The 22,964-nt window shown below is 31.6% G+C and overlaps 1 protein-coding gene and 2 long non-coding RNA genes across 7 annotated transcripts; all 3 read right to left on the bottom strand.

The window, feature by feature from the left end:
* Positions 1-1,153: 1,153 nt before the first annotated feature.
* LOC131635810 (uncharacterized) lies at positions 1,154-1,813 on the bottom strand. Of its 2 annotated transcripts, none has more exons than XR_009293877.1 (2): positions 1,622-1,813; positions 1,154-1,526 (listed from the first exon to the last, which is right to left on the bottom strand). It is a non-coding gene; the product is annotated as an uncharacterized LOC131635810 (long non-coding RNA). The 2 variants fall into 2 exon arrangements; XR_009293878.1 differs by having other exon boundaries at positions 1,154-1,424.
* A 3,466-nt stretch (positions 1,814-5,279) lies between these two features.
* On the bottom strand, positions 5,280-6,367 carry LOC131635804 (uncharacterized). Its single transcript, XR_009293876.1, has 3 exons — positions 6,159-6,367; positions 5,988-6,073; positions 5,280-5,877 (listed from the first exon to the last, which is right to left on the bottom strand). It is a non-coding gene; the product is annotated as an uncharacterized LOC131635804 (long non-coding RNA).
* Positions 6,368-8,574: 2,207 nt separating this feature from the next.
* On the bottom strand, positions 8,575-21,789 carry LOC131635790 (uncharacterized). Of its 4 annotated transcripts, none has more exons than XM_058906435.1 (10): positions 21,516-21,789; positions 20,420-20,513; positions 19,177-20,094; positions 18,309-18,430; positions 16,794-17,739; positions 15,562-16,089; positions 14,038-14,363; positions 12,861-12,959; positions 12,650-12,775; positions 8,575-10,757 (listed from the first exon to the last, which is right to left on the bottom strand). In XM_058906435.1, exons 1-10 carry the CDS (start codon positions 21,594-21,596, stop codon positions 8,967-8,969), a joined length of 5,031 nt encoding a protein of 1,676 aa, XP_058762418.1. In that variant the 5' UTR covers positions 21,597-21,789; the 3' UTR covers positions 8,575-8,966. The 4 variants fall into 4 exon arrangements, with proteins under 4 accessions (XP_058762418.1, XP_058762420.1, XP_058762419.1 ...); XM_058906437.1 differs by having other exon boundaries at positions 20,423-20,513; XM_058906436.1 differs by having other exon boundaries at positions 14,038-14,360; positions 21,516-21,788.
* Positions 21,790-22,964: the final 1,175 nt, after the last annotated feature.

Below are 22,964 nucleotides of genomic sequence, written 5' to 3'. Positions count from 1 at the left end.
CCGAACACACAAAAATAGTAAAACATTTCTTTTCTCATCACTTCAAACTCTTGTAAACTTTAACCCTTTAGCTTCATAACACATATTTTCAAAAGGTTTCATGTGGAATACCACTGATGTGATAGGTGCTAATACATTCCCCTTGCATAACCAACCCTCGTACCTAGATCTTTTGTTTTATTGAATTTTATCGATATTTTCCCTTTGTTTTAGAACCAATAAAATTCAGTAACAGCTCTTTACGAATTAAATTAATCAATAAAATTAAACTCAAGCCGCGAGAACAAACTCTTTCTTATGCATTATGCTAGAGCTCTGTAATTATTTTGAGAAACTCTTTCGTTTTTAATTTTTAAAATTAGTTTAAGAAACTGTTTTAAAAAAATTGTTTTTAAGAAAATGAAAAAAAAAAAACATGTTTGGTGATGGTGTTTTTGAAAACTATTTTAGAGATGAAAAATTAAAAAACTTGTTTGATAAGTATGTTTTGAGAATATGTTTTATAATTAAGCCTTGATTTTTTAATTTGATTATGATTACATATATTTTTAATAAATTATTCAGTATGTTAAAGAAAAAAGATAAAAATAATTTAGCAAATATTTTTCACTACATAATACAATTTGATTTTTAATATATTATTGCATTAATTTTTTTGAATTACTTTTTTTATGAACGAACATTATTCTTCTTAAAAAAAAGAGAATACTATTGCATTATTATTTGAAAACCTGAAGTCTTTTTATTTTTTAAAAAAATTATGAAGCCTTGTCATTGGGAATAAAGCATGCACCAAATTTCTTTTAAGACTGCAGTAATAATATGTATCTTACTCTTTTCAAATGGAGGAATATTACGATTATGTAGTTAATGAAAAGTGTTTTTCTGTGTCTTTTAAAAAAACTAAAATTGGAAAATTGAAAAATGAAAACCAAAACTCATTTTAGCTGTTTCAGTATTTTAGTTTTTAAAACAATAAAACTACAAACAGTTTTTGAAAACAGATTTACAAAACTTTATAATTTTTAGTTTTTTAATTTTTAGAAACTAAAAAACAGTTTTTGAAAAGTAATTCAAACAGGCTCTAAATAACACTCTTAGTTTTCTTATTTAATTACATTATTATCGTAACCATAACTTCAAGATTTGGCAATTAAGAAACTAAAGTATAAATAAAAGTAATAATTATTGATATCCATTAAAATAATAAATGACATGTTATGAAGTATTCTAGCATAAGGTATACTGCAGAACTATTTTGCTCATGAAAAATCTCATTATTATTCTTCATGGCACTTCTTCCTCTCATGATGAAGGATCATTGACGTTAACAACTACACAATTGTAATAAATGCACCTTATAAGTAAAGGATACGCAACAATTTGTGGACAATCATCATCATATTCACATTCACGCATATGTGCTGTAATCAAAAAATAATCATGTTAATAAAATGGAATAAAAAAATTTGTGCAAAGTAAAAAATAAAATTTGAAAAAGATAGGAAATATCTTACGAACATACGCTGCAAAAAAAAAAAAAAATCATATTAATAAAATGGAATAAAAAAATTTATGCAAAGCAAATAAGAAAATTTGAAAAGGATAAGAAGTATCTTACGAGCATATTTCTTCGCTGCAACAAAAAATATAAGAAGAAATTGAATCATAGCATAAACAAACTTGTAGATTTTGATCATATTTTTTCACTTTTACTTATAAAAAATGATTTAATCTTTTTTTAGTGTATAAAGCTTATGATTTTTTATATATATATATAAGATTATTAGTAAAATGTCTCTTAAGTACATGAATGTGGCCTAGTTGTCCTTTATCACACTTAGTAAGTTGTTCACATAAAAAATAACTTACTAATCATAATAATTTATTAATTTATTAATTATTTCATTTCTTTTTAACCTTTGGTAAGAACTTGTTGCTTAAGAACACCCAAAAAGAAAAAAAACGACTCGTCTATTGACAAGCTAAATTTTCCTTTGCTTATTACTAACTAGCGGGATACCCGTGCTATCACACGGGACTGTTTGGATTTAATATTACGTGGATAAGATTTATCTTATGAAGTTATTCCGTATATATTTAATGATTATCGGAATAAAAATTAAACATGTAATATGTTAAATAATAGTTAACGATGTAAGAGCTAATAATACATCCAGATTTTAGCTCTTTAACTAAAACAATAATTACACATCGTAATATGTCATTTGTCAGTTTTTAAATTTGTTTTACGGATCATAAACATTGACATAATCACAAATATAAACAAAAAAATATGAAGCAACCTGTATGCATTGATTTAAGTAATATACCAACATTATACTTATACTTATTTTTTATATTTATAAAAATACTTAGAACCCGTTTATAAGAACACTTATTTGAACCAACGCTGGGTAAAATAATTTTATAAAAATAATTAGTAGATTTTTCTTGTTTATTAAAATATTTGTAACTTGTTTCCGTTTATAAAAATAATGGTATCACCAATATATTTTTTCGCATTTATAAAAATATTTTTAACTTATTCACGTTTATAAATATAATTGTATTAATAGTAGACTTTTCCCGTTTATAAAGTTATTTGAAATTTATTTTCGTTTATAAAAATAGTTGTATCAACAATGGTCTTTTTTCGTTTATAAAAAAAATTGTATCAACAATAGACTATTTTTGTTTATAAAAATATTTGTAGCTTATTCCCGTTTATAAAAATATTTGTATCAACAATAGACTTATTTTCGTTTATAAAAATATATATAAGTTATTCCCGTTTATTAAATCAATTGTATCAATAGTTGATTATTCCCGTTTATACAAATATTTGTAATTTATTCCGGTTTATAAAATCAACTGTATCGACATTAGACTTTTACTTTTTTCCGTTTATAAAAATATTTGTAATTTATTTCCTTTTATAAAATCAATTGTATCAACAATAGCTTTTTCCCGGTTATAAAAATACTTAAAACTCATTCCAGCTTATAAATATAATTGTATCAACAATATTTTTTTCTAATTTATTAAAATATTTGTAACTTATTTCCCTTTATTAATATAAGTGTATCAACAATAGTATTTTCCATTTTATAAAATATTTATAATTTATTTACGTTTATAAAATAAGTTAACAGTAAATTTTTCTACGTTTAAAAAATATAAAATATTTTGTAACTTATTCTAATTGTATTAATTTTGTTATTTCAAATAGTTATTTAAAAAATAGTGTATCAATTTTTTAAAAAAATTTGATGTTCTTACATTTTATGCCGGTTATTAAAAAGTTGATATAAAATCCACGATTTTCCAAAATTTACTATTTTACACCGGTATTTGGAAAAATCCGGCATAAAATCAAAGATTTTCTCAAAAGTTACAAATATATGTTAATAATATGCACCAAATTTTAAACATTAATTCGTGCTTACAATAAATCGTACATCTTATTATCTAACTTCAATTATATAAAACAGCAGCCAAAGAAATATTTAAAAGATGGACATTAAAATGAGAAGTATTCAACTGGTATCTGATAGATACGTTTACATCTACCCGTGAATTTAGATGAGTTAACAAAACTCAGTTGAATCCAGATGAGTTAATTTTAATACTATAAATTTGAATAAAATCATTTTTCCAATTCAAATAACATTACTTTTAAATATTAGTCAATTTTTTCTAACCTAAAATTTGTAACAGCTTCCCATCAAATATCAGTTTTAAATTCTTCTTATTATATCATATTTAAAATTTTTACAAACCTATAATATATTATAGCTTTCCGTCAAATTTCAGTTTTAAATTAATATCTACACTCATGGTATTTTAAAATTTCAATTCAATGAATATTTTTCTATCTTTTTTGTCAAGGAGAATTTCATAATAGAAGTTTAACTCTACAAAATTTATAAAATTTTGTAAATTTTAAAAGATTTGATATTTTATTGAATAATTTTAAATAAAACATAATAATTTTTTTTAAAATGTAACTAATAATAATATTTTAAAATTTATATAAGAAAATTTATGCTTGATAATAATTAAAAATTAAATTAATTATTTATAATAATTTCTTAGAGATTTTTTTGAAAATCAAGGAAATAATTAAGTAAACAAATATAGGGATAATAGTTATTTTTCCCTCTGCCAAATGGGCGAGGTTTGAAAAATTCTCTTTAAAAATAAAGTTTGGATTCGCCACCTAACATTTGAAGATTCTATATTGTTTTAGTCCCTCATGATACCCAGACTTCAGGATATTTGATGTGGCTTTTATTTTTTAATTGTTTTAGTCCCTCATGATACCCCTTCATCAGAATATTTAACGTTAAATTGTTACAGTATATTGATGTTAAATTATTAATTATTATATAAAACAAACAAACATTTTTATTTAGTTCAGTTAATATTAACTTTTCTACGTAATTAAAAATAAACCAAATTAAAATTAATGTTATAATTTAATTTAGTTTAGTTTAATTTAGTTTATATTTAATATTGGTTTATAATTCAAAAATAAACTAACGTTTTTATATAATATTGAATTTAATTTAATTTAATAACAGTAAACAATATAATTAATATATTATTTTAAAAATTCAAAATAGTTATAAAAATAATGTTTATTTTTTGTTATCTAAAAATTAGAACCCGTAAATGAGTAAGGAAATAATATACTATTATACTAATTAAGAAAAAAATTGTTTATTACTAATTTATTTCGGAAAAATTTATTATTATAAATTATGAAAAAAATTATTATTAAAAATTATGAAAAAAGTAAGAAAAATCTTATTATTTAAAAAAAAATTATTATTAAGAGAAATATCAAAGAAAGGTAAATTAGATATCAAATGTTTTTTATTAGAGTTTATCTTGTTTTTATTACTATCATTATATTAGAAATTAGCTTTTTTCTATTTTAGATAGATTTTTTTGTATATTTATTATTATTATTAGTATTATTATTATTAAAAAAAAATTAAATCAGATACACGTTCTCATCTTTGGTTAGTGAACAAATCAATCTTTCCAAAAACAACACAAAACCATCGTATCTTCATCATCAATTCCAAATCACTATAATTTTTACACAAAATCTTTCCAAAAGCGGAGTCATTAAGAAGAATGGAAAAGTTTAAGAAAGTATTATTGTAATCAAAATTATTATTATCGGACATGTCATGTATCATTGTAATCAAAAGTACTAAGAAAGTTTTTAAATTTTAACATTTTTTTTTAAATAAAACTTATAATCTATAGAGTCTGCTGTTGATATAATCTGAAATGGACAACATTCTACCAACACAAATAGGTATAAATCTATAGGGCATAACAAAAGAGTAAAAGAGGGTCAAATTGCCGTAATCAAAATATGTTTTGATTGCCTATTACATGATTTAAGAATTTTGAAATCAGCACATGATGAATATTTATTTAAGTAATTAAGTTTATAGCTTATAAGATAAACAATTAACATTATATCTTATAGGTATAAGTGTAAGCAATTGGAAAAATGGAACAGAAAGAAACAGCCTCCACACCATTCACAACCTGTTAACAACACTCTCATATACCATTGCAAGTATCACAAATTTGTCCCAAATCATTCTACCAATGCAAGAGAACAACAACATAACAGTTAACTGCAAAGTTTATGAAAAACATAAACTTTGTTATTTAATTCAAACAAACAAATTTGAAACAAAAACAAAGAAGAGAAGAAACTGGAGCAAATAAGAAAACAACGGAAGATTTTGTCGACGCTGCATCTCACCTCCGACTACAACCCAACGTGATCCTTCCTCTGAACTCCCGCAACAGCACACTGCAGCCAGCTGCCACATGCCTCAATGACTGTAATTGTAAGCCAAATCAGAATATGAAAGAGTGTGCTGTAATCACCACACCTAAATAGAAATTATCTACTTTGAGAAATGTCTGTAAATGATTTTCCAAACACCTACTTAATTTACTCTATAAATCTGTAAACTCAAACTGATATATATTTGCCAAAGAGATTTCCTAAGAATTGGTTGTTGGTTATCATAACCTGAAATAAAATATAAAACTTATTGCCATTAGAATTTAAGCTTTTAAGAGCTTAGGAATAAAATAAAGAAAAAGAATCAGAATACTCAGTAGTAATAATCTGATAGGAATATCTTTAAAGATTGAAACAATAGCCAAAGAAAAAAATAGAATCAATAATTTCTTCTCCCTATCAGCCATCACCTGGAACTTTTGAAAGAAAAAAAATAAAAGATGGAATTTATAGTAGTAAATTACATTTGCAAATTTAAAGTATGTATACAACTTAGAACTTTTCAAAAATCACTTTCTCTAATTAAAAATGTAAGAACCAAAAGGCCAGCAATCATCGTCACAAAAGCCCAAGAGCCTTGATTTGGAGATTTTTTTTTCAATATATCCAAGTTTTTCAAAAAAAAATTCACAAATAACCAACTTTTCAAAAATATTACGCAAAGGGCCAAAAATTGAAAAAAAACACACACACACATTGTCGCCAAGCCCAATGGCGACAACACTATATTTTGGACCAAGTCGCCAGGCCCATTGGCGAATTCACTTGAAATTGGGCCCAAGTCGCCAGGCCCAATGGCGAATTCACTTAAAATTGGGCCCAAGTCGCCACCCTGGGCGGCGACAATGTTCATTTATTTTATTTTATTTTTTTCATTTTATTTACTTAACTTAACTTAAACTATTTTGACCATTATTTATTTTTTTTATTTAAATTATTTTACGTAGAAAATAATATTAATAAAAAAAACTACCATTTTATATTAATAAAAAAATTACAATTACATTAATCATAATAGGGTCTACAATTACATTTTTGGGGGACCTAGTGCGGGTGACTCTGGTATGATCTGCACTGCGAAGGTCTAATAACTCGTCTAGATGGCTCACGAGTTGGTAGTGCTCCCCTATTCCTACGTCACCTTCTTTCTGGTTCCTGTAGTGTTTGGGTCGATGGTCCTTCAATGCACTCCAGATCTACAAAATCTGTCAGTTGGCCCTGACCTCTAGAATTCTCATTGTAGGAAAGGCGGGTGCCCGCGACGCCTTCAAAGCTTTGTCTTGGTGGGACAAGATGGTTCCTTGTGGGTGCGGCCTCAAAGTGTGATCTCTGGTAGTTGGCGGTCGAATCGGGTTGGTTAGAATACAATGGTTGTAGTGGTGTTTGAAGTCCAACGGTCGTTGGTTGGGGTACTGTGATGTTTGATGGATGAATGAGTTGTATGGTTGGTATTCGTCATGTATGCCTGTGTCGGGGGTAAGTGTTGATCTGGAGGAGCCCGTCACATCGGTGTCTTGGAAGTGTTGGTGGTGGGGTTGAGTTTGTGGTTGAGTTTAACTTTGTGGTTGGTGTTGATAGTGTTGAAATTGTTGGGTGGTGGACATGTGTTGGTGTTGTTGTTGTTGTTGTTGTTGGTAAGTTGGTTGTTGTTGGTAATTTGGTTGTTGTTGGTAATATTATTTGGAACATTCAACAAAAGTTTTAGAAAATTTCTTTATGCGCTCATATAGGATGGAAAATACCCCTGATATTTCTAAAATATCATTCGGATATGCATATCTGAGACACCCTTATCACGTTTTTATTGATTTTGAAAATGTATATCTGAAATGACTCGCTTTAAACTTTTTTCCATTTAAACGTTAGATTTAAAATGTAAGGTGTTTTTTCGGATATGCAAATTTGAAAAAAACCTTAATTTTGGATTTTGATTATTTCGAATATGCACATCCGAAGTATTAATATTCCAAATTTTTTTTTTATTTTGAAATAGTAGGGTCATGCTAACTAAATGTAGAAATTTTTTCTTAAAAATTGTGCATTGTTTTCACAAAAAAATTATAATTAATGTGTTTATTACGTTTTCCAATACTAATTTACTATATTTAGGTTTCTTAACATATGCCCTTGTTAGCTTTATCCTTAACTATATATTTTGATTAATTAATATAATTAATTATATTATTAATACAATTGATTCACCTTAATTTTAATTTCTTAACAAATATTAAGTTTTTTCGGATATGCATATCCGAAAAATCTTAAAGACTAAAAATTGGATTATTTCGGATATACATATCCAAAATTATCTATTTTCCACAACAACAAAAAAAAAAGTGTCTTCAAATGTACATATCGAAAATCACCCTTTTTTATAGTAAAAGAGAAGAGGTGAAGAATTTATTTATTTTTGTCAAATAGTCTAGTTATTAGATTTTGCTCCTTAAAAGTGAATAAATAAAGTATTGCAGATTCAAAACTCCACTCCTATAATCACATGTCATGGCAACTACCAACCAAATTTGCGAAATTTTAAAAAATCTACATGAATAAAATTTTATTTAAATTTAAGCATGCATACATATTTTCGAGGTATGAATGAAAAATATAGATTTTTATCGTTGGAAATGAATAAGTTACTTAAGCTAGCTATTGGATACCAAGCCACTACATTTGAAAACAACAAAACAATTGACAGAAATGAAAGAACAAAACCAACTACAAGGATATAAGTAGGGAACAAAAATGTTCTTTTCACTCATCTGTAACGTAACAACCTATGAAAACAAAATGTCAAAAGAATACAACATTCAGAGCATATTATGTGGAAAAACAAGAAATCCTAACAGCCTAATCTAACAGCCCTTATCATGAGTTCAGGGCTTAACAACCAAAACGAAGACAACAAAAGGAAAAACTGTTATCCAAAATTTTCTTCAGCCCAACTGTATATTATATTTCTAAGAAGTTACCTTGACATTGCTATATATTCACAGTTTACTTACCTGTATAAGAAATTTCTGTCATCAAATCTGCTTCCATATGTTGAAAAATTAAGTGAAAAAACCATCTAAGTTGAGGCCTCCGTGTGACAACCAAAATTGGCCCTCCTATTTGACATTCAAACTGTAGTAACTAAATCAATGTTAATACCCCTTTCTTTTGCTTCTACAACAATTTTATTTGCATCTCCTGTAGACAGAAACAGCTTATAGTAACATCTCCACAACATAATAGAAAATGGATACACTGACAGAGCCTTTTTATAAAACCTCTGTGATATTGTCTCAATGCCCACAGCATTTTTCAGAAACTCTGCAGCTTCCACCCAGACATATTCTGGTGGTATTGGGATGCAATCCATTATTGCATTAACCAAGGTTGAACAGGCCCAAAACCAGAGACCGGTTGAGTTTAGATCAGAAGAACTGCCATCCTTGCTTAATAGTTTGCAAACAGCAATAGCTAATTGGAAGTTGTAAGGAACTACCTCCATAATGCCTTCAACAAAATCCACCAGATGTTTTGGGTCACTTACAGTTTGAGGTAAAAGAAATGAACCAAAACATGATTGAAGTATCAAATTTAGTGGAGAACAGTCAAATGAAACTGGCTTTAATATGTTGCCAATGAGACTCTGTAACCTTCGCTTCTTGATGTTGTCAAGAAATTTTCTCGTTAGCACCTTAGGGGCTAGCAACGCCTGGAAGGAACCATCCATATACACTTCAAACATCTTCTTGATAGCACTCATAGAATCATCCTCCTTTAAGCTTGATGCATCACAAACCAGAAACATTACATATTTTCTTATATATGGCTCTAAACCCACAAATTTGACAGTATTCCTAGCCTTATCAACAGCTATGCATGCTTCTGTTTTATCATTCTGGAAAAAATAATAAACAGAAAGATTAAGATATCCAAACATCATATCCATCTGTTTTTCACCAGAAATTGATGTGTCAGCAACAATTTTTGACCCTGATCCCAATAAGCCAGAAGAATTGACATCATCAGTGGCATTCATCGTGCCGTACGGGAGATCCTGCACTTGCCATACAGAGTGGAACCATCGGACTGTAATTTCTTTTGCAAGGTCAATTCTTTGATTATGGATAGCATTTGCAATATATTGATTCCAAATGCACTGGATTCCAGGAATTATTTTTGGCCATCTACTAATTGCGTCCTCAAATACCACGAAATTACCAACACCAAAATCTTGTTTCTGTATTTGAGCTGACACCAAGACCAACTCTATGCAGAAAGGGTATAGCTGAACATATTTATCAAACAAAATCCTTGAACATTCTAGACTATCAAGAGCAACCATGCATCTCAGATGATTGAGAGCAAAATGTTGGGCATACTTGAGATCAACTTCACTATCCATTGTGAAGGCACGTGAATTTATATATTGAACTGCTGTTTCCATAAGTTTAACAGCCCTCTCCTTTTCTTTGTCTGATAAACTGACAAAAGGCCATTCAATGTCCAGGAGATCTTTCTCACATTCAAACTTCTGAACAACAGCACCAGGCAGTTTCCTGTAAATAACTAAGTAAACACAACAAATCCATAACACACATTTGTCAGAAATTGTTAAGCAATTGAGTATATCTGAGAGTGGCAGAAGATCGGGCTCATCCGATTTAGTTGTAGCCGAGAAAACTTCACAACTTTTCTGAATGGCCTTTTCAACGTTCCCTGACATGCATAAACAATCCATCATCTGCAGAAATAAATCTAAGATGCATGCACTTTCGCATGCTCTGTCTTCAGGAACAGCAGATGCATGCTGACAGAGAGCTGAGAAGGCAGAATCATAGGCCGCTAACCGATCATCAAGCTTTATCCGACTATTGATGTACATGAGCCACAGTACATAAGATCCTTCATAGAGCTTAACCTGAAAAAACATCGGTTGAAATTTCTCAAGGTAAGGCACATAATCAATCCAAATAAGGAAGGCTTAACATACTCACAAGAAGTTAAAAAAATTTAAGTAGTCTACGAGATGAATTACAATAGCCTCTGGTTAAAAAAAATTGAGGAAATTATGAAAGCAATGGTTTCTCTGCTATCTATATGGGCAAAGCCCAACCACCAACAACTTTATTTCTTTGAAGATTTTATCTCCATTCACCCATCACTGCTTTAATATCAAGATAGTAACCAGCCTTACAACAAATGATAGAACCACGTGTCAGTATTTAATGACGCACGAGTCAATAACCTTGGATAGAAGAACAACTCTCAATATTTAGCATTTTAAAAGGACAGATTACATAATAAAAAATCCATGATTTCAATGTGCAAATAAAATCAAGTCAGAAAGGCATGCTGACTCATCACACAACCCTAACCAATAGGCCTAGCAGGTGATTTATAATGGACCCATGGTGGTCAAAACGGCAAGCCAGCGTGAGATCGTGCAATTCTGTGATCTCAATAGGTCTGGCTGAGTCCGCGTGTGGGAGGAATCGCAAATTGGTGGGAGCGGCAAAGGATCGCTGCGTTAAGTCGTAAAAACTAATAACCATGTCTGTCGGCCGTTTCTGTTTGTGCTGCGCATAGTTGTGATTTACGGGTCTGGTCTGCTACCCGGTTCCTTAAAAACGACGCGGTAACGTTCAGTTTCTTCATTTTTATAAAATGTGACGTTCAGTTTCCAACCCATTATAACCAACTACACATTAATCTGTGCTTTGCTTTCTTTTTCTAGGCATAGGTTTTGCTTTGGCATAGGTTTTGCTTTTCTTTTCTATATGCTTTGTGTTGCCTCCTTTTTAGTTTACAATAATTAATCATAATTGTTTTTAATAAATAATTAATAACTATTAAAGTGATATAAAAAAACCACATATAAAGATAATAACATTAACTAGTATCAACAATAAAAGAAAATATATTATGCTACAGTATTTACTTTTAAATAATAAGTTTAATATATGTTAGTTTATTGATTACACAGTTGTGGTGTTTTGAAGTGTTTTTAATTTGATAATCTAGTAGGATCTTACGATTTGTGTTATGATTCACCGATTTACAGTCTTGCAAATCCCGGTCCTGTGTAGGATCTTACGACCTGTGTTATGATTCACCGGTTTACGATTTTGCAAATTACGATCCAGTGTAGGATCTCAATTTTGACAACCTCGGTGCTAGCTACTGTTGGTATTAGGAATCTGTACGACTTCTGACTAGAGAATAATATAAGAGGAGAAATTAATTGATATTATGTTTTTATTATGTCAGTTATGTTGTTTGTAATTAGGAATAAATAAAACAAAGGAGAAAGTGATTAGGAGATAGTTGTTGATTAGTTATGAGAAGGAATGATAGACCAAGTTCTCAAATTCTTGGAAAAGAGAAACCAAGACACTAGAATTTCTTGAATAGGAATTTCCTTGCAACAAGTCTATCTCTCTCCTTAGTTTATGTGTAATTTCCTAATCTGTTGTATTTTATAAGTTGTACTTGTAACTTCAAAATCCCATTTTCCACTCTTTCCTGAAAGTAAAACAGAGGACTAAAATGTTTTGTTCACTACTCTGTTTTCTGGTAGTGTTCTTTGTTTTCATCAATAAAAGAGTCGTTATTCAATGATATTTAATTCTATTACACCAGTTATAAGAGAATCAAGCTAAGAAACAACCAAGGAAGCCCAGAGGATTTCAGGGGTTTACCATTAATAGCAACTCCTACACTTCCTATATTATCAAAAAATTTCCATGTAAGAAAGAAAAACTATCCAGATATCATGCTCCATATAAAAGTAGAAAACAAATTGAAACATACCGCACATGAGAACATGTCCTCCGTTTCATTTTGCCCCAAACCTCCATAGTAAATAAGCATGTAAACTATCCAGATTACCACAGATGTTTGATTAGTCTCCAGAGCTTTGGACAGTACAGATAGAGCCTAAAATTTCAAAAAAGTTAAAAGAAATATGTAAGAAAACTCAAACACTAACCACCAAGACAAAAAAAGAACTAACAACTGTTACCTTTCGCACCCCTTGCAACTTATTGATTTCCTGGTTGAGAATAAGAAGAGCTGTCTCAACAGCTTGCTCACTATCAGCCATAGCCTGTTTAATTTGATTCTAATTATGCAATAAATAAAGGGGAAGTTAGTACGAATAAATGAATTCAAGACATTCAGTATTTCAAACTATATTGAACAGGTTAATCATAAAAATCAAGGCTAGATTAATTAAGAGTTGTTCACCAGAAAACTATATGAGTATAGAACTCAGTAACAGTAACGAGTTAAACAACGACTTTCCTTACTAATGACCGATGTCTTTGTTAATGACAGTGTCCTTTGTAATGCAGGGTAAGATTTGTGTTGGATTAGAGTCGGCTATATATATGAACTATTTTCAAACAGATAACAGAATCAATTTTATGGTTTTCCCTTTCCTCTCTTATAATGTATCAGGAGCTTTTTTGTCCCATGGCCGATACAAGTTCATAGATGGTATCTGAGACTAAAACTGAAAGTTTAGTCAAAATCAATAACAACTACACTCTAAGACTGAAGAAAATCTCTATATACAAGAAATAATTCTTTGCGTTGAAGGTCACAAAATTGCCATCTATGCTGAGCACTACAAAAAACAAGAATAAAAGATCTTTTCCATTAAAAAAAACTATACCAAACACCATATAATTGCATTAATTGATACGAATAAGTGTTTGAAATATAATATGGCTGTTCTTCATATCCTAGACTTCAAATAGTGGATCATTTAAATATTCAAAAGTATAAAATCTTAATATTGTTCTGTCACACCACCTAATCCACTAGGCATAAACTTCTAAGAATGCCAGGAAAAAAGAAAAAGTTATTGGAATAATTATAGATTGTCAAACATACAAGATTGATCTCGTTTTACAAATCCTAGGTCCCTCAATAGGCATTACAAAATTCACTTGGTGGTAAGCAAGTACTCTTCTAGGAGTTTTCCAACCCGTCTAGTATGCTTCCTATTTCTATCATACATGAAATAACCAAATAAAATCCAAAAACATTCCTACAAAATTCAGAATAAAAGCATAAAAAGCATTCTTATAATTGACACATCGTGCTCACTTTGGCATTGTGATGTTAAAACACAAATAAAGAAAAAAATATTAGAATAAACCGGGAAAATAATATGATGGTTAGAAGCAACAAACCCCAACTCCATTTCTCCACTGAATAGATAACTGCTTGCTCCATGCCCCATGGACCTCAATGCGTTCACCACCACCATGTGATAATGGACCATCTACGGGTGAACCATTTTGTAGCAAATTCATTGTAGCCAAAGTGATACTGAAATGCTGCTGCCAGTATTGAGCAATCCTTTGTGCATCAATAGGTTTATATGCAAATTGATCCGCTTTCAGAACATCTAAACTAACAAGGTATGTTGGCAGAATAGTAGCTTTGTGATATTTGGTAACTTTTGTTACCCCATTACAATTTATTTGATGCAACGGTAATCTATCTTGAGAATCTGCTGAAACAGTATAACAGTCCTTTTAGAGGGAATACTTTAAATAACTAATATAAAGTGGCTAATATCATAATGAAGTCATAATTCAGAAATTGTAATCCATATATTAGTATATTAATACTAGCAAGCATATGTCTAAAATAGTCAATAATAGTGATGCAGAACTTGTTATGGGTCAATTCAAATTTCAAATTATGTCACATAATTCAGTGTCCCCAACAATGTACTTCACATCAGATGTAATGAAGCTATTTTTTTTTCTAATTCTGAGTCCAAGCAAAATCATAAGATATTGAAAGGTCGTCAACTCACTGTTTGGGTCCAGTCATTAAAAATTAATAACACGGCATTCAATGCAAATTTTACTCAATTTCAACCTCCAGTAAAAACTACTTACTTTATTTCTAATACAGCTCCTGATTTGTACAGGAATATAAATCATACATACATGATCCCACCCTCATGCTCAATCAGAAATACCCAATAACTTGACATACTTTTTTTCTGGATAAAAACAATTATTAGATCCCAAACCCCAGTGTAAAGTAGGACAGACTGTAGTCTCTTTTCAGTATCATCCATATATCATTCATTGACATAATTATTTTCTAAATTCAACAATATTTAGTTCAGCTTCAGAAAACGCCATGAAAATACAAATAACAATCATCACATGGTGATAGGACACTTGGGCCTGTGGCCCATGGTGATAGGACACTTGGGCCTGTGGCCCATGGTGATAGGACACTTGAGCCTGTGGCCCAAGGTGAAAGGACACTTGAGCCTGTGATCCAAGGTGAAAGGATACTTGGCCTCTGCATGAGCCCAGCTTCTAAAAGGATTGAAGGAGGGGAAAGAAGGTGGGGCCAGGGGGGGAGGATAAGTTAGTTAGGGAGGTGTGTACTAACCTTGTGTGGGTTGCTTAAAAGAGAGAGGGGATGGATAGTGGTGAGGGCATTCTGAAATATTGTTAAAGTAGTTGGGAGATTTTTCTCTTTGGTTAGGAAGTGTGTTCTGGTATTAGTGTCTCACTCTAGTTTATCTTTCTGTTAGTAGAGCTTCATGCTCAATCATTTCCATAAGTAATACACAGTTTTCTTCAATAAGTTTGTAAATGCTATGACATGGAAGTTCCACCAAACAACAAGAACGAAGGCAAAATATACAAGTTTCTAACTGTAATGTAACTATTTTTCTATACCTCCATTATTGAAACCAGTATCTTGATGCTGATTAATGTTTCCATCACCATAGTCCTTCGCATGCTGCCAAGGACACTCGTCATTGTTGCATTTTCCTCGCAGCTCATACATGCAAAGTGGCCAAAATGGATCAACTTCAGGACTGCAGCCATAAGAGCCTTCTTCTGAAAATAAATTCCCAATGGTGACAGGCATTGAAACTGCCATCATGTTGTCCCTCTTTGCTTCATCAGAACTGAGGCAAGTAGCATTTTGACTTTGACCATCATTATCAGGAGTGGACTTATTTTGATTTAGTAATTGATTAGAAGTAAATGGTGACATTTCTCTCAGATCACTAAATACACTCCTAAAAGTCAAAGGTGGAATGTTCACCGAATTAGTTGAGTGATGATCTTGAAAAGGCATATCCCCTCGATCACCTGAACCAGCACAGCAGTTGACATTCAAAGTATTTCCACCAATGATTTGCTGACTTTGAATCTCATTGGAATCCAGATGGATGCTCCTTTCTTCCCTATCAATGCCTAGATTAAAAGAACAAAATAATCAGGAATTTAACAAAAAAAAGTTCAAGTTCATCAAAATTTAATTAACTACAGATAACTTCAACAAGTGATTTCTCACAATAAAGCCCAAGAAGCATTGATGTGAAACCTGAATGATTGGTCAGTTCCGAATCGTGCCAATACATCACAATTGACAGCACAGCACTTCTAGATTTTTTTACTAAAATATATTCAATATTGTGAGAGTCCTTGTATTACTATTTTTCAGCTTTATTTTAAAGCTTTTAGATAGTTGGTTTAGTTGATAGAAACCAAGACCTAACAATAGTATATAACTTTGATCCTTAAACACATAAAACACACAGATCAACTTCTCATTTGGCATCAACAGTTCATATAATTCTAATAATCCAATTCAGTCAAGTTAAAAGAAGAAACAATGACAGTCCACAGCACCAAAATTATTTCAGTTACAAAAATTTAAGTAATAAAACTGAGTGAACAGAGAGAATACATATTAGTGAAGAACATAGAAATGTGAACCAAATGTAGGAGGAAGACATTGATAAGAATAAAGGAATTATACAGTTTGTTCAAGCTATAGATTATTATGCTTTGACAGGATTTAGGATTGGCATGACAAACTTAAAAGTAAGAACAATATAAAAATTAACAAAAGATAACACATCACAATATGTTCATTCCAGAAAGAATAAAACTACCTTTAAGATCATTGTTTTCTGCATTAGACAATGGGACACGTCCATGATGCAGTCGGCTTTTCTCATTTCCAACCTCATTTTCAGTACCTCGTTCAGCAGTCTCAATGTTGTTACTTGGACTACTACTCTTCATAGCTCTTTTCCCTAATCGTGCAAATAATTCAGACCTTAATGTTGCTTCAAGAAGCAAAGAATCCTGAGGACTATCGGTGGAACAATTTGCATTTGATGTAGTATCTATATCCATTTGTTTCACTTTGGAGTTTTGTTTTCTATGATATCCAGCATCAAAATGATTAGAAGCATGTTCAGCTAGAGAAATCTCTTCATTTTCATTATCTGATGTATCAAATTCATCCATAGGAGAGTACACTCCATCTGCGTCATGATTACCCCTTTGAGGCAATGGTTCAGATGTACTAGCATCTGGTTCAATGCAATGTTCAGTTCCTAAATTTGCTCCATCTGTGTGGTGATAGGAAGTATCAGATTGCCTATTATTGATGCCTTGATCATTAGAATCAAAACTAGGATTATTAATATTATATTCAGCCTGCCTCAGACAGCTTGATGTGGGTATTTGATATCCAAGTTTAGGTACGTAATCTAGACCTATATCAAGTTGCTGGTGCTGTCCTAAAGACCAAGAAAAACTGGAATTATTCAAAATCAAAGATCGTAGCTTAGCTAAATACAACTCCCTTTTGTGATAAAGATTGTTGCATCGAGCATTAGCCTCAAGCAAAGACCTCTGAGCTTTAAGATAAGCTCTGTGTGCATTTCTCTCTTCAATTTCACAATTATGTCTATGCTCTTGAGCTTCCTCCAGTTCCTTGTCTATCAATTCTTCCATACCAAAAAGCGACTGTAAATCAATGCTGCTATGCTCTGAGACACTTGCATTACCATTATGATGATTTACAAGAACAGCGTTGCTTAATGCCTCCTGAGTCAAAGACGAGAGGTGAAAGTGAGGAAATTCAAGTCAATTCACAATAGAACAAAAACATAATGATTATAAAAGGTATTTTAGGGACCCCTTCAATTGCTTATTGTCAGTACATTATTCAGGCAATGGCTTGGTAACCCCATAGTGTTATACTAATCTGGAAATATAAAGACAACTGAAATTACACAATGTCAAGAATTTCAAATTAACTTCACTCTTTAGAGAACATCAACCAAGAGAGGCACTACAATTGCACGTTATGAAAGTTGGTGCATCGCTGAATCAAACCATAGGTCATAGTAAATTATATTGATCAGTCATTCATAATTTCTGAAGAATTCAAAATGATAAAAGTGGGGGAAGATTAACTATGGTAGATTAGCAAGTAACAAAATATCAGTGTTTTCAGTAAAGTCACTGAGTACATGCAATTTTATGAATGGAAAATTATGACTTATGACCAGTTATTAAACCTAAAAAATAGCAAATACAAATAAATATATAGATAGAAAATTATTACACACTAAATTAGTTTTGACGCGTATAAATAGCAAATTATTACTCACTAAATTAGTTGGCGCGCAACTGGAAGGCAAATTTGCAGGCATTGCATTTTGGTTGAAAGTTGCACAAGGATCGACCAGACTACTACTTTTGCCAGTCTGGTTGCAATCATAATTGACATCACCTACAAAGTATGATGAAAAAGACCATGAGATTCAAAACAGAAAAAGACTTAAAACATGTTTTACTGAAAAGCAATTAGGCACTGGTGGAATCAAATAGACGGTCTTGTCATACTACAATTTACATGTTATCATGAAAAGGCAATATAATTTTATATATTTATAAAAAAATGTGACATCAAATTTGCAGTAGCACTTGGAAGCATCCTTACATAAATGTGTGTGATCGGGAGACCGAGAAATGAGACAACCACATGGTACAAGCTAAAGAAATGTTGAAATGAATACACAAACCAGGAAATGAGACAACCACATGGTACAAGCTAATGAAATGTTGAAATGAATACACAAACCAAGAAATGAGCCAACCACATGATACAAACTAATGAAATATTAAAATGAATACACAAACCAAGAAATGAGCCAACTACATGATACAAACTAATGAAATATTAAAATGAATACACAAACATGAATGTGGGCGGACAGGCATATATCTGAAGGATGTTCTTCAATTTTAGAGAAGAGGGAAATTACAAGTAACTTTATTCAAACATATTTTAATTCAATGATGTCAATCACGGAAAATAGCAATTTTTTCAAATTAGCTACACTATAGTGCTATACCACTGCTATAAACTCTATTGACAGCACTGTTTTAATTTCTAAAATCCAGAATAGTGCAATAAAGTTTCTGAGAAAATTTGTTCGCCAAAATGTGTAAGTTACCAACGAAGTAAGTATTTACCTTCTCTTGCTTTACAAGGCATATTTTGTAATGGATTGCCAAGATGATTGTCGGGTTGTCTTTGTGATTTGATGATTGTTGACTCTCCTCCACGTGATGGAATCTCTTTCTGGTTATGATCAACCATGTTTCTCTCCTGAGGACAAATGTTTACGGATGGAGAATCTTTTGATGGTAATATAGATTTTACAACAGGAACTTGCTGACCACCAACAACTTGAGGGATATCATGAGTTGTGTCAAGTTTCATCCGCTTCATATCTGGTTCTTTAGGCTCCAATTGTGCAGCTCCAGATGAAAACGGAATATTTTTCTTAGTTTTTTCATTCTTAAGGCTCGTGGCATTCTGATCCCTACCCAAAACTAAAGCAGACTCCTTACTTAGCTGGGCTGTCTTCAACTTTAGTTTAGTTTCCCGAAGTGCAATCTGATGCCGCAAATCCTGAAGTTTATTGTCATTTGATACTGCTCCTTGGTCACGCCCATGCTCTCGGCTAGCTAAAGTTCTGTTCATTGGATTGAAATTTCTAGCTCGTGATCCTTGTCCCAATGACCAGGATCCAGCCCCCTTAGAGTTTAAACTAGGAACCTTGGTGGTTGATGGGATAAATGTACGATTAGAAGGCAATTTCTTGGGCATTTCCTTCTGCAAACTTCTACTATTTTGTGGTAACTGTAACTTGTTAGAATATTCCAAGGATGAGTTAGGTCGCTTGACATTTCTTTCAGACCTGAAAACAGTACCTTTTTCAAAGTCACTACTACCACTGTCATCATCAGAAAAGCTTATCACAAGATTTTTATCATCGCTTGCATGACCAGTCCATGGAGAAGATTTAAGGGGCAGCTGGTTCTTTTTTATGCTCTTCTGTGAAATTGGTTGTATGGTTGTTCGCATCTGTATATTATTGGAGCCTCCTGTAAAACATTGTCATTGAAACTTACACTCCATAAATTGTACAAGTCAATAAAATTAACATGGCTTTTACATGATTAAGTACACAACGAATTTTGACTAAGAAAAGAAAACTTCTATGCATGTAAGAAAACACAGACAATATGAAAAGAACAATACAGTGAAAAGGCTGTATCCAACCCGTAAAACTAGAGCATCATATATTCACACACGTGGCATGCCAACATCATGCCACAATTAAAAAGTTTCCGATTCCATAAACCAAGACTGATACGAAATTTACAATGCCAGACGAGCGATAATCAATCGACAGTTAACAAGACTTACCACCTTGAACGCCTTGGGTACTTTGTTTCACCGAAGGAACAAAACTGGACCCTGCAGCAAGGGTGGATTGCACCATAGATCCATTGGGGTTTTCCTGGTGGATAAAAAATACTCAGCAACAAATCCATATTAATTGAGTTGAATTTGCACGAACAACATATTGATTCTTCTGCCGCGTGCTTACAATGATTCTACCGCATGCTTACAATTTGTGAATTGTGACGCACTCTCATTTTTCATTTCTACTGTTTAACCCAGACAACCATAAAACCCTACACCTCAGTATTGGCAATATAAGCTAAAAAAAAAACTATTGTTATAATAACAGTTATACTTTCTACAGAAGATAAATTTGCAAGCTAGTTCAGGTAATCAGGTTAACCGCTAAATTGCTCATTAACAAATCCATGTCAATTGAGTTGCATTTAGAAGAACAAAGCATTTATGCCACCACATGCTTTCAAATTTTGCTACCCTCCCATTTTTCACTTTGACTGCTTAAGCCCTAAAATGCACTAAACCCAATCACCGCAGTGTTGGCAATATAGCTAAGCAAAACCAGTTGTAACATCATTTCTTCCGATAAATTCTATGAAGCACGGATACTGGAAACACGACATCAACACTGGCACGTCGATACCGTTAATAATTTAAAAAATTGAATAAATTAAAAGGAATCACAAGTGTCGATGTCAGTTTCGAACATCAACACTGACACTTTTTTTCAGAGGCATCGGTGCTACAGAGGATAAATTTGCAAACTAATTCAGACCAACTGCTAAATTACTCATTAACAAATCCCTATCAATAGAACTAAATTTACAATAACAGAACATTGATTCCACGACATACTTTCAAATTTTGATACGCTACGCTCTCAGTTCTACTGTTTAAGCCACCATAGAAGCATAAAACCCTAGACCGCACTGGTCACGTGTTGAAGCTAAGCAAAACCGAGTTCTATCATTTCAGATCTAACAGCAACGAGATAGCAAATAAATTCCCGAAGCAAAATCGAAACACAAAAAAAACGAACAAAAAATCGCAGAAACGGTAAACGCAAACGATATGTAAGGTTTTGAGAGAAGAAGAATACGTCAGCATCTTCGGAATTAGAGAGTTCGCCTTCTTCTCTGGTTTTCGACGGAACGGTTTGGTGATTCTCCGGTGCCGCCATGGTTGCGGTGGTTTGAGGTCAATCACGTTCACCTTCGTTTCACTCTCTAAAGCCTCTCTCTCTAGAAAAGGTGAATAACCGTTTTCTCGAGAGGTAAACGCGCACGGATTGGCAATAGCTAAGGGATGAGGTAAAGAGTATATGGAGAGACTCGTGTGTTCAGCAATGCTTTCTTCGTTCAGCCACGCCTTCGATTCGAGTCATCAAATATATTTGATGATTTATTATTTTTTTTAATTAATTTTTCTATGTCGTAGGGTCGTTCATGATCTAGTTCGTTAGGAAAACTGAATCGAAATAAATCATAGTAAAAGTTTATTCGAACTAAATCGAACTGTTTTAATTTACTAAGAATCGAATTGAATTAAAATTATCAATTTGGTATACCGTTTCGTAATTCCAAACTGTTAGAAGATAGTTTTTCTCAAATCCAACAGTTTATCAAACAATTTAACCATTAAGGTATTTTTCAAAAAAATAAAAATTAACTTGTTTTAAGCATTTTTCATTTTCAATTTTGATTCGACTCGGGTTCAGTTTCAATTCAGTTTGGTTTCAATTACAATTTGGTTCTAGAATTGTTTGTGCATAATGGTTTGATTCACTAACCAAACATAACGGTTCGATTATTTTAACTTCAGTTCGGTTTAGCAGTTCCGTTCAATTTTTTAGATTTTTTTTAAACAGCCCTAGTCATGCGTAATATTTGCATTAAAGTTTGACATCTTGGATTCTTTCACCATTACATATCTTAAATTAATGTTTATTTGACATGTTGCATATCATCATACACAATTGCATTTAAATATCATTAATAATATGGTTGTTATTTAATAAGTTTTTGAAAAGAAGTGAATCAACATCTACTTCCTTGTGATGCTCCTCGCGAAAGAGAGTGTCTATTTAGTCTAAATCAGATGTTTCATTACGATTTTCTTTGTCTTGGAAAAAGTTCATAAATAACAATGTTGTTTCATAATTTAATATTGAGCACGAGTTAGTATTATGAATGAATCATGAATCATGTGCAAATATACAGTATATTCGGTAGCAAATGATAAGAAAGATATCGATCCAGTAAGAAATATGCTTAAACATTTTATTAATTATTCAAAACAACTAAGTAGTTTGTGATTTAAAGGAACAATACAATTTAGTAGCATGGCGCCAATTTGCACAACAGTAAAACGTAATAGTGATAATAATAAGTTTCAATCATAATTTGCAAGATTGTTGGACAATAATTCACTCAATGATTTTATGTAATGTATGTGATGTCGTATGGTGTATGTGTTAGCTGAAGATTTCGTTTTATATTATTTGTCCTTCGAAGGAGTTGAGAATCGAAGGAAAGATGGTTACTGATGG

Source organism: Vicia villosa, unplaced genomic scaffold (assembly GCF_029867415.1).
Source record: "Vicia villosa cultivar HV-30 ecotype Madison, WI unplaced genomic scaffold, Vvil1.0 ctg.001554F_1_1, whole genome shotgun sequence".
Classification (NCBI taxonomy): domain Eukaryota; kingdom Viridiplantae; phylum Streptophyta; class Magnoliopsida; order Fabales; family Fabaceae; genus Vicia; species Vicia villosa.
The sequence above is the reverse complement of the archived record's forward strand: the minus strand, read 5'-3'. Positions and strand labels throughout refer to the sequence as shown.

Coding starts and splice junctions, on each gene's coding strand:
- LOC131635790 (XM_058906435.1), bottom strand. CDS start 21,596: ATGGCGGCACCGGAGAATCACCAAACCGTTCCGTCGAAAACCAGAGAA. Junction 20,095..20,419: donor TACCCAAGGCGTTCAAGGTG/GTAAGTCTTGTT, acceptor AATGTTTTACAG/GAGGCTCCAATAATATACAG. Junction 18,431..19,176: donor GCCTTGTAAAGCAAGAGAAG/GTAAATACTTAC, acceptor CATACTTTGTAG/GTGATGTCAATTATGATTGC.